The sequence below is a fragment of the Oncorhynchus tshawytscha genome, linkage group LG13, assembly GCF_018296145.1.
Source record: "Oncorhynchus tshawytscha isolate Ot180627B linkage group LG13, Otsh_v2.0, whole genome shotgun sequence".
Taxonomy (NCBI): Eukaryota; Metazoa; Chordata; class Actinopteri; order Salmoniformes; family Salmonidae; genus Oncorhynchus; species Oncorhynchus tshawytscha.
The window spans coordinates 90,904,938-90,924,009 of NC_056441.1; the positions used below are offsets into that span (position 1 = coordinate 90,904,938).

General features: G+C 42.1%; 1 protein-coding gene across 1 annotated transcript in view; it reads left to right on the forward strand.

The window, feature by feature from the left end:
• The window catches only part of LOC121839124 (TPA-induced transmembrane protein), a 34,833-nt gene that overhangs the window by 3,195 nt on the left and 12,566 nt on the right, over positions 1-19,072 (forward strand). The window contains exons 2-5 of the mRNA XM_042296527.1: positions 4,738-4,815; positions 6,790-6,891; positions 11,194-11,287; positions 12,969-13,129. Coding sequence (XP_042152461.1) covers positions 4,738-4,815; positions 6,790-6,891; positions 11,194-11,287; positions 12,969-13,129 — 435 coding nt within the window. The remainder of the gene's footprint in view (positions 1-4,737; positions 4,816-6,789; positions 6,892-11,193; positions 11,288-12,968; positions 13,130-19,072) is intronic.

The window sequence follows — 19,072 nt, forward strand, 5'->3', positions numbered from 1 at the left end:
CTAAATTAGTGTAATTAGGGATAAGAACAATTAAACAACACCTCTTAGAAGCATTTGGAGTCCAATCTGTCTACGTATGGTTCCCAATCAGAGACAACGATAGACCTCTGATTGGGAACCATGCCCGGCCAAAACATAGAAACACAAAAACATAGAAATCAGAACATAGAATGCCCACCCAAATCACACCTTGACCAACCCAAATAGAGACATAAAAAGGCTCTCTAAGGTCCGGGTGGGACACATTTGGAGTCCAATCTGTCATATTATGAAACAGCAATACTGTTAGTCTACATTGTTGACTTGTTGCATCAAATCAAATCAAATTTTATTTGTCACATACACATGGTTAGCAGATGTTAATGCAAGTGTGGCGAAATGCTTGTGCTTCTAGTTCCGACAATGCAGTAATAATCCAACAAGTAATCTAACTAACAATTCCACAAAAAAAAACTACTGTCTTATACACAGTGTAAGGGGATAAAGAATATGTACATAAAGATATATGAATGAGTGATGGTACAGAGCAGCATAGGCAAGATACAGTAGATGATATCGAGTACAGTATATACATATGAGTATGTAAACAAAGTGGCATAGTTAAAGTGGCTAGTGATACATGTATTACATAAGGATGCAGTCGATGATATAGAGTACAGTATATACATATACATATGAGATGAATAATGTAGGGTATGTAAACATTATATTAGGTAGCATTGTTTAAAGTGGCTAGTGATATATTTTACATCATTTCCCATCAATTCCCATGATTAAAGTGGCTGGAGTAGAGTCAGTGTCATTGACAGTGTGTTGGCAGTAGCCACTCAATGTTAGTGGTGGCTGTTTAACAGTCTGATGGCCTTGAGATAGAAGCTGTTTTTCAGTCTCTCGGTCCCAGCTTTGATGCACCTGTACTGACCTCGCCTTCTGGATGATAAGGGGTGAACAGGCAGTGGCTCAGTGGTTGTTGTCCTTGATGATCTTTATGGCCTTCCTGTAACATCGGGTGGTGTAGGTGTCCTGGAGGGCAGGTAGTTTGCCCCCGGTGATGCGTTGTGCAGACCTCACTACCCTCTGGAGATACGGTTGTGGGCGGAGCAGTTGCCGTACCAGGCGGTGATACAGCCCGCCAGGATGCTCCGATTGTGCATCTGTAGAAGTTTGTGAGTGCTTTTGGTGACAAGCCGAATTTCTTCAGCCTCCTGAGGTTGAAGAGGCGCTGCTGTGCCTTCTTCACGATGCTGTCGTGGACCAATTCAGTTTGTCTGTGATGTGTATGCCGAGGAACTTAAAACTTGCTACCCTCTCCACTACTGTTCCATCGATGTGGATAGGGGGTGTTCCCTCTGCTGTTTCCTGAAGTCCACAATCATCTCCTTAGTTTTGTTGACGTTGAGTGTGAGGTTATTTTCCTGACACCACACTCCGAGGGCCCTCACCTCCTCCCTGTAGGCCGTCTCGTCGTTGTTTGTAATCAAGCCTACCACTGTTGTGTCATCCGCAAACTTGATGATTGAGTTGGAGGCGTGCGTGGCCACGCAGTCGTGGGTGAACAGGGAGTACAGGAGAGGGCTCAGAACGCACCCTTGTGGGGCCCCAGTGTTGAGGATCAGCGGGGTGGAGATGTTGTTGCCTACCCTCACCACCTGGGGCGGCCCGTCAGGAAGTCCAGTACCCAGTTGCACAGGGCGGGGTCGAGACCCAGGGTATCGAGCTTGATGACAAGCTTGGAGGGTACTATGGTGTTGAATGCCGAGCTGTAGACGATGAACAGCATTCTCACATAGGTATTCCTCTTGTCCAGATGGGTTAGGGCAGTGTGCAGTGTGGTTGAGATTGCATCGTCTGTGGACCTATTTGGGCGGTAAGCAAATTGGAGTGGGTCTAGGGTGTCAGGTAGGGTGGAGGTGATATGGTCCTTGACTAGTCTCTCAAAGCACTTCATGATGACGGAAGTGAGTGCTACGGGGCGGTAGTCGTTTAGCTCAGTTACCTTAGCTTTCTTGGGAACAGGAACAATGGTGGCCCTCTTGAAGCATGTGGGAACAGCAGACTGGTATAGGGATTGATTGAATATGTCCGTAAACACACCGGCCAGCTGGTCTGCGAATGCTCTGAGGGCGCGGCTGGGGATGCCGTCTGGGCCTGCAGCCTTGCGAGGGTTAACACGTTTAAATGTTTTACTCACCTCGGCTGCAGTGAAGGAGAGTCCGCATGTTTTCGTTGCAGGCTGTGTCAGTGGCACTGTATTGTCCTCAAAGCGGGCAAAAAGTTATTTAGTCTGCCTGGGAGCAAGACATCCTGGTCCGTGACTGGGCTGGTTTTCTTCTTGTAGTCCGTGATTGACTGTAGACCCTGCCACATACCTCTTGCGTCTGAGCCGTTGAATTGAGATTCTACTTTGTCTCTATACTGACGCTAGCTTGTTTGATAGCCTTGCGGAGGGAATAGCTGCACTGTTTGTATTCGGTCATGTTACCAGTCACCTTGCCCTGATTAAAAGCAGTGGTTCGCGCTTTCAGTTTCATGCGAATGCTGCCATCAATCCACGGTTTCTGGTTGGGTCCCTAATGATACGTCTATTTGTCACCCCGTTATAGAAGATTGTATTTGTTCACCAATGGTTTCTGATGCAGACATACAGGCCTTATGATGGGGTTTATCAATGATTCATTTACCTTTGAAAGATATGTTTTAACTCATCTTCCACAGGTATGTAGATAAGAGGTAAGAATGAGACATTTTAGTTAACGATGTCTCCTAGTCTAAAATAGATTTTTGTTAACGATGTCTCCTAGTCTAAAATAGATTTTTGTTAACGATGTCTCCTAGTCTAAAATAGATTTTTGTTAACGATGTCTCCTAGTCTAAAATAGATTTTAGTTAACGATGTCTCCTAGTCTAAAATAGATTTTAGTTAACGATGTCTCCTAGTCTAAAATAGATTTTTGTTAACGATGTCTCCTAGTCTAAAATAGATTTTAGTTAACGATGTCTCCTAGTCTAAAATAGATTTTAGTTAACGATGTCTCCTAGTCTAAAAGAGATTTTAGTTAACGATGTCTCCTAGTCTAAAAGAGATTTTAGTTAACGATGTCTCCTAGTCTAAAATAGATTTTAGTTAACGATGTCACCTAGTCTAAAAGAGATTGTAGTTACTGATGTCACCTAGTCTGAATGAGATTATAGTTACTGATGTCTCCCAGTCTGAATGAGATTATAGTTACTGATGTCTCCCAGTCTAGTGTAAAAGTGTCTATGATCTTTCAGAAAGATATCAACTCATTCTGCATGCTATCAGCCCTTGCCGCCTCCCTGTAAAGGCTGTGTTCGGATTCGTCTCCTGCCCTGGTTGTGGTTGGAAAGACCGTAAGAACGGTAGCTGAAAACCCACTACTCTGGGGACACCACCATGACGTGCGTGGTCAAACATGAACCCAATCAGTCTCACCGCGATGCCGGCACGATTTGGACTCATAAACCCCTTCTAAACAGTGTTGGAGCTACAGACTTGAATTCGTCTATTTTTTTCTGAATCCATTGGTAGCAACATTTTAAACAGGTTTTTAACAGGCGGATCTTTATTTTTAATAGTTTCGTGTTCTGTTCTACATGAGGCCCTTCTTGTCCTGAAAGGACAATGGTACAAACACATTCATAGTGGAGTTAAATATAAGGGCTGCAAATGCAGATAAATGAAAGTCAGATAAATGAAAAGCTGATTTTTTTTGGGGGCTGGGGTCTCGGGACTCATACGGTTAACATTGATTGACAAGGCATGAGTTCAGAGTTGTCATCTTCGTCTAATTAACTAACTCAAAACAACACAGCCTGGTCTCTGTTTTGTTGAAACCTTCTATCACCCAATTATTTATTGAAGGATAAACATGATCAGATTAATAGTTATGTGTATTGTATTGATGTATAGTTTTACCCAGTGGTTCCTGATTGGTGAAAACAACCAGCCTGCTGTGAATGAGATGTAACTTGAGAGCCTCTATACCATTGAACAAGGACTTGTCTGCTTCGCAGCATTAAGAGAGAGGATGCCATGTCAGGACAGGCAAGGCATCTGAACTCCCACTACATAATCACTGTATTTTGCCCAGTAACAACCCAAGGTTGTTTCTTTCTGCTCACATTGATTGCTCCATAGTTTCATAATGTCATTGGTTGTTGCCACAGAAGTGCTAGACATTGTTTTGGCAACATTCACTTGTCTTGCAATCCAGAGTCATACATTTGTCCATGACCAGAGGACATTCTTGCAGAAACGTACATGTGTTTCAGTTGGAACATGCAGCCAGGTGGACAAACATTTGATTTGGCTTCTGCATATCATTCAGGGAGTGTCATAAAAACTTGGCTTCTGTAAACATCCTCTCACATATCCTTTTCAAAGACATTCAGCTCATAAGTACCTTTTTATTTAGGAAGAACAGCTAATAGAATACTGATTGAACAAGTATTCAATTAGAATGTCCATTAGAACAGTAGAATGTCCATTAGAACATTAGAATGTCCATTAGAACATTAGAATGTCCATTAGAATGTCCATTAGAACATTAGAATGTCCATTAGAATGTCCATTAGAATGTCCATTAGAACATTAGAATGTCCATTAGAATGTCCATTAGAATGTCCATTAGAACATTAGAATGTCCATTAGAATGTCCATTAGAACATTAGAATGTCCATTAGAATGTTTGTATAATTCCATATTCCATATTGCAGATGACTTCAGGCAATAGACCTATGCTGACCACCAATGACGCAGCAGAGGAAGGAAACCCCCTGCTTTCTCCTGAACAGGTGGGACATCACTGCCATTTGGTGGCTGAAGTACTTTCTCCCTCAGCAACACAGTGGCCTTTTTGCATACAGCACAGGGAAAAATATGTCTAGCCTACTGTTGGAAGGACTACTGTCTAACTGTAACCACAACCACATCCTCACTGTCATAAGTGTCATTGTAGCAGTGATGGTGCAGTATGTAAACAGCCAAGGGGGTATGGTGTCATTGTGATGGTGCAGTATGTAAACAGCCAAGGGGGTATGGTGTCATTGTGATGGTGCATTATGTAAACAGCCAAGGGGGTATGGCGTCCTTGTGATGGTGCAGTATGTAAACAGCCAAGGGGGTATGGTGTCATTGTGATGGTGCAGTATGTAAACAGCCAAGGGGGTATGGTGTCATTGTAGCAGTGATGGTGCAGTATGTAAACAGCCAAGGGGGTATGGCGTCATTGTGATGGTGCAGTATGTAAACAGCCAAGGGGGTATGGTGTCATTGTGATGGTGCATTATGTAAACAGCCAAGGGGGTATGGTGTCATTGTGACGGTGCAGTATGTAAACAGCCAAGGGGTATGGTGTCATTGTGATGGTGCAGTATGTAAACAGCCAAGGGGGTATGGTGTCATTGTGATGGTGCAGTATGTAAACAGCCAAGGGAGTATGGTGTCATTGTGATGGTGCAGTATGTAAACAGCCAAGGGAGTGTGGTGTCATTGTGACGGTGCAGTATGTAAACAGCCAAGGGGGTATGGTGTCATTGTGATGGTGCAGTATGTAAACAGCCAAGGGGTATGGTGTCATTGTGATGGTGCAGTATGTAAACAGCCAAGGGGGTATGGTGTCATTGTGATGGTGCAGTATGTAAACAGCCAAGGGGTATGGTGTCATTGTAGCAGTGATGGTGCAGTATGTAAACAGCCAAGGGGGTATGGCGTCATTGTGATGGTGCAGTATGTAAACAGCCAAGGGGGTATGGTGTCATTGTGATGGTGCATTATGTAAACAGCCAAGGGGTATGGCGTCATTGTGATGGTGCAGTATGTAAACAGCCAAGGGGGTATGGCGTCATTGTGATGGTGCAGTATGTAAACAGCCAAGGGAAGTGTGGTGTCATTGTGATGGTGCAGTATGTAAACAGCCAAGGGAGTATGGTGTCATTGTGATGGTGCAGTATGTAAACAGCCAAGGGAGTGTGGTGTCATTGTGACGGTGCAGTATGTAAACAGCCAAGGGGGTATGGTGTCATTGGGGGTATGGTGTCATTGTGATGGTGCAGTATGTAAACAGCCAAGGGGGTATGGTGTCATTGTGATGTTGCAGTATGTAAACAGCCAAGGGGTGTGGTGTCATTGTGATGGTGCAGTATGTAAACAGCCAAGGGAGTGTGGTGTCATTGTGATGGTGCAGTATGTAAACAGCCAAGGGGGTATGGTGTCATTGTAGCAGTGATGGTGTAGTATGTAAACAGCCAAGGGGGTATGGTGTCATTGTGATGGTGCAGTATGTAAACAGCCAAGGAGGTATGGTGTCATTGTGATGGTGCAGTATGTAAACAGCCAAGGGGGTATGGTGTCAGGGAGTGGCACATGACTAAAGGAACATCTGACTTTGATGAGAAACAGAAAGTGAAAATGAATGTTTTCAGTGTGCAAGACGGACAGACAGACAGACAGACAGACAGACAGACAGACAGACAGACAGACAGACAGACAGACAGACAGACAGACAGACAGAGACAGACAGACCACTCTGATGAAGGTGAGTGATTAGTAGTGATACACATTATAATATATGAAGTGTCAATGTGAAGGAACTAGGTTTCAAAGTTGAACAAGGAGCAGGTCAGGTTTCTCATTCAGTGTTAGGCTGGGTTGGCTTGCTACAACATCATGATATCATGATAAAACATTCAGGGTAAGACAATAACCCTGTCTCCACATCATTGTTTAGTGTTGTGGAGGAAACTGACGTGTGTGGTGTGTGTTCTCAGGTTCCTGTCGATAATGGCGGGCAGCATTGGGTTGATGGACAAGAGGTCAACCAAGAGTCGATCTCTCTCAACGTACAGAACAGCATCGCCAACAAAGAAATGGTACTAAAGTGTCACAGCTTTTCATGTCTCTCTCAACAACCCCTTGGTCATGATTGAATCCAGGATCTTTGATTCAAATCGAAAAATGTTGACATCTCATTGTTGTTGTTGGTGGGTGACCGTGCAGATGGTGTAACTCTGAGAAATGTTCACATCACCAAGCCACTTCTTTGCAGTGCTAAGGAAGTGGTGAAATACATATATAGATCTGTCTGGAAAGAATTCTAGTCACAGAATCCTCAGCATGCGTTGTCGTATCTGTTCTTCACCAGACTGTGGTTGGCTTCCATCCTGTCTTTAACACAGTTAGGAACAAGTTAACAGCAGGTAACAGTTAGGTAACAGGTAACAGTTAGGTAACAGGTAACAGTTAGGTAACAGGTAACAGTTAGGTAACAGGTAACAGTTAGGTAACATTTAGGTAACAGGTAACAGTGAGACAGTAGTTAGGTAACAGGTAACATTTAGGTAACAGGTAACAGTTAGGTAACAGGTAACAGTTAGGTAACAGGTAACATTTAAGCAGGTAACAGTTAGGTAACAGGTAACAGTGAGACAGTAGTTAGGTACCTGGTAACATTTAGGTAACATTTAGGTAACAGGTAACAGTGAGACAGTAGTTAGGTACCAGGTAACATTTAGGTAACAGGTAACAGTTAGGTAACAGGTAACAGTTAGGTAACAGGTAACAGTTAGGTAACATTTAGGTAACAGGTAACAGTGAGACAGTAGTTAGGTAACAGGTAACATTTAGGTAACAGGTAACAGTGAGACAGTAGTTAGGTACCAGGTAACATTTAGGTAACAGGTAACAGTGAGACAGGAGTTAGGTAACAGGTAACAGTTAGGTAACAGGTAACAGTTAGGTAACAGGTAACAGTTAGGTAACAGGTAACATTTAGGTAACAGGTAACAGTTAGGTAACAGGTAACAGTTAGGTAGCAGGTAACGTTTAGGTAACAGTTAACAGTTAGGTGTTAGGTAACAGGTAACAGTTAGGTAACATTTAGGTAACAGGTAACAGTGAGACAGTGGTTAGGTACCAGGTAACATTTAGGTAACAGGTAACAGTGAGACAGTAGTTAGGTAACAGGTAACAGTTAGGTAACAGGTAACAGTTAGGTAACAGGTAACAGTTAGGTAACAGGTAACATTTAGGTAGCAGGTAACAGTGAGGCAGTAGTTAGGTAACAGGTAACATTTAGGTAACAGGTAACAGTGAGACAGTAGTTAGGTACCAGGTAACATTTAGGTAACAGGTAACAGTGAGACAGTAGTTAGGTACCAGGTAACATTTAGGTAACAGGTAACAGTGAGACAGTAGTTAGGTAACAGGTAACAGTTAGGTAACAGGTAACAGTTAGGTAACAGGTAACAGTTAGGTAACAGGTAACATTTAGGTAACAGGTAACATTTAGGTACCAGGTAACATTTAGGTAACAGGTAACAGTTAGGTAGCAGGTAACAGTTAGGTAGCAGGTAACAGTTAGGTAGCAGGTAACAGTTAGGTAGCAGGTAACAGTTAGGTAACAGGTAACAGTTAGGTAGCAGGTAACATTTAGGTAACAGGTGAGACAGTAGTTAGGTAACATTTAGGTAACAGGTAACAGTTAGGTAACAGGTAACATTTAGGTAACAGGTAACATTTAGGTAGCAGGTAACAGTTAGGTAACAGGTAACAGTTAGGTAGCAGGTAACATTTAGGTAACAGGTAACAGTTAGGTAGCAGGTAACATTTAGGTAACAGGTAACAGTTAGGTAACAGGTAACAGTTAGGTAACAGGTGAGACAGTAGTTAGGAACAGGTAACAGTGAGACAGTAGTTAGGTAACAGGTAACATTTAGGTAACAGTGAAACAGTAGTTAGGTAACAGGTAACAGTTAGGTAACAGGTAACAGTTAGGTAACAGGTAACAGTGAGATAGCAGTTAGGTACCAGGTATCATTTAGGTAACAGGTAACAGTTAGGTAACAGGTAACAGTGAGACAGTAGTTAGGTAACAGGTAACAGTTAGGTAACAGGTAACATTTAGGTAGCAGGTAACAGGTAACATTTAGGTAACAGTTAGGTAACAGGTAACATTTAGGTACCAGGTAACATTTAGGTAACAGGTAACATTTAGGTACTAGGTAACATTTAGGTAACAGTTAGGTAACAGGTAACATTTAGGTACCAGGTAACATTTAGGTAACAGGTAACAGTGAGACAGTAGTTAGGTAACAGGTAACATTTAGGTAACAGGTAACATTTAGGTAACAGGTAACAGTTAGGTAGCAGGTAACAGTTAGGTAACAGGTAACAGTTAGGCATCAGTTAACTAATAGGCAACAGTTAGCTATCAGGAAACAGTCAGGTATCAGATAACAGTCAAGGTAACAGCTAGCAGTTAGGTAAAATGTGACAGTTAGATAACAGTTAGGTAACATGTAACAGTCAAGTAGATGATAACAGTTAGGTAGAAGGTAACAGTTAGGTAGAAGGTAACAGTTAGGTAGAAGGTAACAGTTAGGTAACAGGTAACAGTTAGGTAACAGGTAACATTTAGGTAACAGGTAACAGGTAACAGTTAGGTAACAGGTAACATTTAGGTAGCAGGTAACATTTAGGTAACAGATAACAGTTAGGTATCGGGTAACAGTTTGGTAACAGGTAACATTTAGGTACCAGGTAACAGGTAACATTTGGGTAACAGGTAACATTTAGGTACAAGGTAACATTTAGGTAACCGGTAACAGTGAGACAGTAGTTAGGTACCAGGTAACATTTAGGTACCAGGTAACATTTAGGTAACAGGTAACAGTGAGACAGTAGTTAGGTAACAGGTAACAGTTAGGTAACAGGTAACATTTAGGTAGCAGGTAACAGGTAACATTTAGGTAACAGTTAGGTAACAGGTAACATTTAGGTACCAGGTAACATTTAGGTAACAGGTAACATTTAGGTACTAGGTAACATTTAGGTAACAGTTAGGTAACAGGTAACATTTAGGTACCAGGTAACATTTAGGTAACAGGTAACATTTAGGTAACAGGTAACAGTTAGGTAGCAGGTAACAGTTAGGTAACAGGTAACAGTTAGGCATCAGTTAACTAATAGTCAACAGTTAGCTATCAGGAAACAGTCAGGTATCAGATAACAGTCAAGGTAACAGCTAGCAGTTAGGTAAAATGTGACAGTTAGATAACAGTTAGGTAACATGTAACAGTCAAGTAGATGATAACAGTTAGGTAGAAGGTAACAGTTAGGTAGAAGGTAACAGTTAGGTAGAAGGTAACAGTTAGGTAACAGGTAACAGTTAGGTAACAGGTAACATTTAGGTAACAGGTAACAGGTAACAGTTAGGTAACAGGTAACATTTAGGTAGCAGGTAACATTTAGGTAACAGATAACAGTTAGGTATCGGGTAACAGTTTGGTAACAGGTAACATTTAGGTACCAGGTAACAGGTAACATTTGGGTAACAGGTAACATTTAGGTACAAGGTAACATTTAGGTAACCGGTAACAGTGAGACAGTAGTTAGGTACCAGGTAACATTTAGGTACCAGGTAACATTTAGGTAACAGGTAACAGTGAGACAGTAGTTAGGTAACAGGTAACAGTTAGGTAACAGTAAAAGTTAGGTAACAGTTAGGTAACATGTAACAGGTAACAGTTAGGTAACAGGTAACAGTTAGGTAACAGGTAACAGTTAGGTATCAGGTAACAGTTAGGTATCGGGTAACATTTAGGTAACAGGTAACAGTTAGGTAACAGGTAACAGTTAGGTAACAGGTAACAGTTAGGTAACAGGTAACATTTAGGTAGAAGGTAACAGTTAGGTAACAGGTGAGTTAGGTATCAGGTAATAGTTGGGTAACAGGTAACAGGTGAGTTAGGTATCAGGTAATAGTTAGGTAACAGGTAAGTTAGGTGTCAGGTAATAGTTGGGTAGCACCGTTACCAGATCTCACAACGCCTGCAGAACGGTCTGGCTCTGTGACAGCAGTTTTGGTATTTGACTTCAGACTTTACATGCAAATTCATCATGGGGCTACGACAAACAAACCACTCATTCATTCAAATAAATTTACAGTAGGCCTGTAAGTCCTGTACTCTCCATTGCAATCAGTTGAATTTAATTACATTCCAATGGACAGAATTGTGTTGTTGACTGTTGTCTGTTGCTATCTGTTTGTCTGTAGATTGAGTCGTGTTGTTCTGTTTGTCGACTAAATAGTTCTGGATAAGAGGGTCTGCTAAATGGCCAAAATGTAAAATGGTGTGCTGTGTGTAGTGTAAAGTGTATTGTGTTGTTTGTAGACCTGCATGGTGCACAGAAGACGGTGGATGATCCTCATCTTCCTCATCTTCCTCATCCTGCTGGTGATTGGAGTCTCCTTCGCTGTGTGTTTAGGTACAGCGTTTCTGTTTCCGCTTCTATTGTTAATGATCTTCGATTGTTAATGGAGTAGAGTGGAATAGAGCAGAATGGAATAGAGCAGAATGGAATAGAGCAGAATGGAATAGAGCAGAATAGAGCAGAATGGAGTAGAGTGGAATAGAGCAGAATGGAGTAGAGTAGAATAGAGCAGAATGGAATAGAGCAGAGTAGAGTAGAATAGAGTGGAATAGAGCAGAATGGAATATAGCAGAATGGAGCAGAATGGAGTACAGTGGAATAGAGCAGAATGGAATAGAGCAGAATGGAATAGAGCAGAATGGAATAGAGTGGAATAGAGCAGAATGGAATAGAGCAGAATGGCATAGAGTGGAATAGAGCAGAGTAGAATAGAGCAGAGTGGAATAGAGCAGAGTAGAATAGAGTGGAATAGAGCAGAATGGCATAGAGTGGAATAGAGCAGAGTGGAATAGAGCAGAATGGCATAGAGTGGAATAGAGCAGAATGGAATAGAGCAGAATGGAATAGAGCAGAATGGAATAGAGCAGAATGGAATAGAGTGGAATAGAGCAGAATGGAATAGAGCAGAATGGCATAGAGTGGAATAGAGCAGAGTAGAATAGAGCAGAGTGGAATAGAGCAGAGTAGAATAGAGCAGAATGGCATAGAGTGGAATAGAGCAGAATGGAATAGAGCAGAATGGCATAGAGTGGAATAGAGCAGAGTAGAATAGAGCAGAGTGGAATAGAGCAGAGTAGAATAGAGTGGAATAGAGCAGAATGGCATAGAGTGGAATAGAGCAGAGTAGAATAGAGCAGAGTGGAATAGAGCAGAATGGCATAGAGTGGAATAGAGCAGAGTAGAATAGAGCAGAGTGGAATAGAGCAGAGTAGAATAGAGTGGAATAGAGCAGAATGGCATAGAGTGGAATAGAGCAGAGTGGAATAGAGCAGAGTGGAATAGAGCAGAGTGGAATAGAGTGGAATAGAGCAGAATAGAGCAGAGTGGAATAGAGCAGAATGGAATAGACAAAAATAGAATTGGAGACAATAAAATAGATTGTGGACATGTGCCTTAAAACTTGCTTCATATATAATGCATGTGACTAAAAATAGCAGTTGTAGATCGTGTGTTATCTGTCTGGTTCTGACACTGTCTGGTTGAACAGTGATTCATGACACTGTCTGGCTCTTCTTCTCTCTGGTTGAACAGTGATTCATAACACTGTCTGGCTCTTCTTCTCTCTGGTTGAACAGTGATTCATGACACTGTCTGGCTCTTCTTCTCTCTGGTTGAACAGGGATCCATAACACTGTCTGGCTCTTCTTCTCTCTGGTTAAACAGTGATTCATAACACTGTCTGGCTCTTCTTCTCTCTGGTTGAACAGGGATCCATGACACTGTCTGGCTCTTCTTCTCTCTGGTTAAACAGTGATTCATAACACTGTCTGGCTCTTCTTCTCTCTGGTTGAACAGGGATCCATGACACTGTCTGGCTCTTCTTCTCTCTGGTTGAACAGGGATCCATGACACTGTCTGGCTCTTCTTCTCTCTGGTTGAACAGTGATTCATAACACTGTCTGGCTCTTCTTCTCTCTGGTTGAACAGGGATCCATGACACTGTCTGGCTCTTCTTCTCTTTGGTTGAACAGGGATCCATAACACTGTCTGGCTCTTCTTCTCTCTGGTTGAACAGGGATCCATGATGACAAAGACGAGAAGTACGATCCAGCGTTGTTTGAGCTGCCGCGATGTTTCAACGGAAGCTTCAGACTGACCAATCAGATATTCATACCAGATCTGCTATCCCCAGCGTCCAATCAGAGTAAGGCTCTGTCCAGCCAACTACAAGAGAAGGTACCTCGCATTTATGACTTTCAGGAATGTTTCGAAATCTCACTGTAAATCTATTTATGACCTTCAACACATCAGGAATGCATGTTTGAAGAATGTTTGTTTAATAACAAGTGAGTTACTACAACATATCATCTGGCTGTGAATTTTTTATTTTACATTTTTACCTTTATTTAACTAGGCAAGTCAGTTAAGAACAAATTCTTATTTTCAATGACGGCCTAGGAACAGTGGGTTAACTGCCTTGTTCAGGGGCAGAACGACAGATTTTTACGTTGTCAGCTCGGGGGTTTGAACTTGCAACCTTCCTAGTCCAACGCTCTAACCACTAGGCAACCCTGCCGCCCCAATTCTACGGAAGAGGATTAGGGCCTAATGAAGAGGGGGAAAAGGCTAACGTGGTGGTACTTGGCTTATTATTTAATTTTTACAATTTTGAGAATAAAGTGTCAAAATGTTTTAAATCAAGTCACAGTTACAGCCTATTTCAACATATCTCCCTGGTTCCCTGTTGCACGCCACTGTTGAAATGCCTGAGTTAGATGACCTGGTGAAACTATACTTTAGAATTGGATTTAGTAGCAAGGAAAACCTTGCTCTCTTAGCACATAATAACCATATTACTAAAAGTAGGACCTGAAAGAGGGTTACGCCACAGATTCTTTTCAGAATGAGGAACCACACAGAGTCGGATGAGGTATGTGAAAGACACATTTCAGTTGAATACATTCAACTAGGTATCATCCCCGTTTGCTTCCGTTTTTAGACTAGTTTTTCCCATAGAATAGGCACAATCACCCCCCGATCAAATGCAAACACAGTTCACTTTCATAGCAGCCACCCACAAACACAGTCCACTTTCACAGCAGCCACACACAAAACAGCTCGTTGTATATATCATTCCTTCTCGCATCTATCTACTTCGCTCTCTCCCTCCTCTCACCTTTTCCCTTGTGGACTTCAGTGCACAACACATTTAGCTGTCTGCGACCAGGCAAAAAAAGCAAAACCTTCATATCATAACCGCTAACCGCTACACACAGCCTACATTGTTGTCACGTCATGGTCAACATAGCTACTAGAACTAACGCTTTAGTTAATGTGTGGAATTTCTTTCCTCCTTAATGTGTTTGAGCCAATCAGTTGTGTTGTGACAAGGTGTGGGGTATACAGAAGATATCCCTATTTGGTAAAAGACCAAGTCCATATTACGGCAAGAACAGCTCAAATAAGCAAAGAGAAACGACAGTCCATCATTACTTTAAGACATGCAGGTCAGTCAATACGGAACATTTCAAGAACTTGAAAGTTTCTTCAAATGCAGTCGCAAAAACCATCAAGCGCTATGATGAAACTGGGTCTCATGAGGACCTCCACAGGAAAGGAAGACCCAGAGTTACCTCTGCTGCAGAGGATCATTTCGTTTGAGTTACCAGCATCAGAAATTTCAGCTCAAATAAATGCTTCACAGAGTTCAAGTAACCGATACATCTCAACATCAACAGTTCAGAGGAGACTGCGTGAATCAGGCCTTCATGGTCGAATTGCTGCAAAGAAACCACTACTGAAGGACACCAATAGGAGGTGTCCTTCAGAGACTTGCTTGGGCCAAGAAACACAAGTAGAGCGGTGGAAAGTTGTCCTTCGGTTTGGAGTCCAACCGTGTGGTTGAACAGATGATATCTGCATGTGTGGTTCCCACTGTGAAGCATGGAGGAGGAGGTGTTATGGTGTGGGGGTGCTTTGCTGGTGACACTGTCTTTGATTTATTTAGAATTCAAGGCACACTTAACCAGCATGGCTACAACAGCATTCTGCAGCGATACGCCATCCCATCTGGTTTGGGATTATATACTTCACACTTCTCCTGGAGTTGTATATTTCACGTCTCTCATATAATTGAGTTGAAAACTACGTACGATATCATTTAAACGGTAATTTTCTTCATAGCGTCTTCATCATTTTGAGGCTATATGTTTTAGTGGCCCTGTTTTTCAACAGGACAATGACACACCACACCTCCATGCTGTGTAAGGGCTATTTGACCAAGAAGGAGAGTGATGGGGTGCTGCATCAGGTGACCTGGTCTCCACAATCACCCGACCTCAACCCAATTGAGATGGTTTGGGATGAGTCGGACCGCAGAGTGAAGGAAAAGCAGCCAGCATGTGATCCACATATGTCGGAAGTCCTTCAAGACTGTTGGAAAAGCATTCCGGGTGAAGCTGGTTGAGAGAATGCTAAGAGTGTGCAAAGCTGTCATCAAGGTGGCTATTTTTGGTTAGTACACTTTTTTGGTTATTACACGATTCCATATGTGTTATTTCATAGTTTTGATGTCTTCATTATTATTCTACAATGTATAAAATAGTAGAAATAAAGGGAAACCCTTGAATGAGTAGGAGTTTGAAAACCTTTGACTGGTAGTGTATGCTACACCTCCAATGAAGTAGACTCATAGGTCTATGCTTATTATCTTGTGAATGTAGGTCACGGATTGAGGGGAGAGAGAATTAGAGAGAGAACGAGAACATGAACGAGAGAACTAGAGAGAGAGAACTAGAGAGAGAACTAGAGAGAGAGACCTAGAGAGAGAGAACTAGAGAGAACTAGAGAGAGAGAGAACTAGAGAGAGAACGAGAGAGAGAACTAGAGATAAAGAGAACTAGGGAGAGATAGAACTAGGGATAGAACATGAATGAGTGAGAGAGAGAACTAGAGAGAGAGAACTAGAGAGAGAGAACTAGAGAGAGAGAAGTAGAGAGAGAACTAGAGAGAAGTAGAGAGAGAGAACTAGAGAGAGAGAACTAGAGAGAAGTAGAGAGAGAGAGAAGTAGAGAGAGAGAAGTAGAGAGAGAGAACTAGAGAGAGAGAACTAGAGAGAGAGAGAGAACTAGAGAGAGAGAGAGAACGAGAGAGAGAACTAGAGAGAGAGAACTAGAGAGAGAACTAGAGAGAGAGAACTAGAGAGAGAGAACTAGAGAGAGAGAACTAGAGAGAGAGAGAACTAGAGAGAAGTAGAGAGAGAGAAGTAGAGAGAGAGAAGTAGAGAGAGAGAAGTAGAGAGAGAGAACTAGAGAGAGAGAACTAGAGAGAGAGAGAACTAGAGAGAGAGAGAGAACTAGAGAGAGAGAACTAGAGAGAGAGAACTAGAGAGAGAGAACTAGAGAGAGAGAACTAGAGAGAGAGAACTAGAGAGAGAACTAGAGAGAGAGAACTAGAGAGAGAGAGAACTAGAGAGAACTAGAGAGAGAGAAGTAGAGAGAGAGAAGTAGAGAGAGAGAAGTAGAGAGAGAGAACTAGAGAGAAGTAGAGAGAGAGAAGTAGAGAGAGAAGTAGAGAGAGAAGTAGAGAGAGAACTAGAGAGAGAACTAGAGAGAGAGAGAGAGAGAGAACTAGAGAGAGAGAAGAAGAGAGAGAGAACTAGAGAGAGAGAACTAGAGAGAGAGAACTAGAGAGAGAGAACTAGAGAGAGAACTAGAGAGAACTAGAGAGAGAACTAGAGAGAGAGAACTAGAGAGAACTAGAGAGAGAGAGAACTAGAGAGAGAACGAGAGAGAGAACTAGAGATAAAGAGAACTAGGGAGAGATAGAACTAGGGATAGAACATGAATGAGTGAGAGAGAGAACTAGAGAGAGAGAGAGAGAGAACTAGAGAGAGAGAACTAGAGAGAGAGAAGTAGAGAGAGAACTAGAGAGAAGTAGAGAGAGAGAACTAGAGAGAGAGAACTAGAGAGAAGTAGAGAGAGAGAAGTAGAGAGAGAGAAGTAGAGAGAGAGAACTAGAGAGAGAGAAGTAGAGAGAGAGAAGTAGAGAGAGAGAACTAGAGAGAGAGAACTAGAGAGAGAGAACTAGAGAGAGAGAACTAGAGAGAGAGAGAACTAGAGAGAGAGAGAACGAGAGAGAGAACTAGAGAGAACTAGAGAGAGAGAACTAGAGAGAGAGAACTAGAGAGAGAGAACTAGAGAGAGAGAACTAGAGAGAGAGAACTAGAGAGAGAGAACTAGAGAGAGAGAGAGAGAGAACTAGAGAGAGAGAGAGAGAGAGAGAACTAGAGAGAGAGAGAACTAGAGAGAGAACTAGAGAGAACTAGAGAGAGAACTAGAGAGAGAGAGAACTAGAGAGAGAACTAGAGAGAGAGAACTAGAGAGAGAGAACTAGAGAGAGAGAGAACTAGAGAGAGAGAACTAGAGAGAGAGAACTAGAGAGAGAGAACTAGAGAGAGAGAACTAGAGAGAGAGAGAACTAGAGAGAGAGAGAGAACTAGAGAGAGAGAACTAGAGAGAGAGAACTAGAGAGAGAGAACTAGAGAGAGAGAACTAGAGAGAGAGAACTAGAGAGAGAGAACTAGAGAGAGAGAACTAGAGAGAGAGAACTAGAGAGAGAGAGAGAACTAGAGAGAGAGAACTAGAGAGAGAGAGAGAACTAGAGAGAGGGAGCAAAAAAGAGAGAGACAGAACACAGAGGGACTGCAGTGGCGTGAGTGAGTGTGTATTATCATCCACCTACTAACCACCCCAGGGGCCACACTATGGGGCCAAAATAAGGGAACAGTACCAGTCCCTAGTATCAGTCCCTAGTACCCCCTGGGGAGACTTATTATCTTGTGAATGTAGGTCACGGATTGGCGTGGAGAAGGATTGCGAGGGCTGCCCCTGGTCATGGACCTTGCATAGACACGGAGTGGGGGGGGACTTAATGGAACTTAAAATGACTAACAGCAAACAGGTCTAGCCACTAGACTCTATAACGTGAACCAGTGCTAGTCTCAGTTAGAGACAAATAGCCTAGAATGGAGACAATGCCCCTGTTTTGGGATAACCGATGTATCCTCCCATTCTTGACCGATATATCGATAGTGAAAGGAGATATGATGCTAGGCTAACAACCAATACATGTTACATATAGCCTGCCTATATAGTCTATCATCATTTATCTAATATTCATATATTTAGAGGACTAATTATTCAAACGGATTAGCTGGTATTGGAAATGCAGGAGTGGTCCTTGAGTTGCCGGACTATAATTGATTCAGAGCTAACTAACTGTATATTTAAAAGTGATAATGCTTGAGAAGCCAATCTAAGGACGCGACCCAGTCGCTTTAAATGTTGTTTTAAATGTTCCACTGGCTGGCAACGTTCTTATCCCTTGTTTGCTAGCTGGCCAACTACGGCTAATTTACAGTCGAACCGGGATAACAACAAAGTAACAGCGTTAGCATTTGTTTTCAAGATGTTTTCTAGTGACATTTATTTGTTTATTTGTTTATTTTTATTTTTATTTACACTTCAAACTGAAGCTGGAAACGCTGCAAACTAGCTGATTTTCGTTTAGTTTTGACCTTTTTCCAGTTTATCCATAAAAAGGATGCCAGCTGATTCATGATTTTGACTGGCTGAGTAACACTGCCTGCCTGTCTCGTCCCGATAACCGACACGTTCATTGCTATGGGACAGCTGGAGATCGAATTTGAATATTGAAACAATGTTGTAAATGTCAGAGAGACAGACAGCAATGTTTAAACAAATCTCTGCTGTTGAAAACTAAATGTAAGTCTAAAAGAAATGTGAGATAATGTCTAGATGCTTTTTATAGTGGAGATCAAGTTTATACATTGCCTGGCTGGGCTGATGAGACAGTGGATTGCAGCAGTCAGATGGAACAGAGTAAAAAGGCATTTTAACATCATAGATTTAGCCGGTGGTAACTTGTGGAATAGACACCAGCTGGAATGCGGTTTTAACCAATCAGCTTTCAGAATTAGACCCACCCTTTGTATATCACACACTAGGAGGAACAATGGTAAAGTAATTCTGCTTTGAAAGTTGATAAACCTGTAACCCCACTTTGGAGAAAATGGCTCTTGAATGTTTTGGTACAGCTACTGGAGAGCTCTTCTTTGTCTACACCCATTCAACATCGTTCACACCCTCTTAAGCCTTT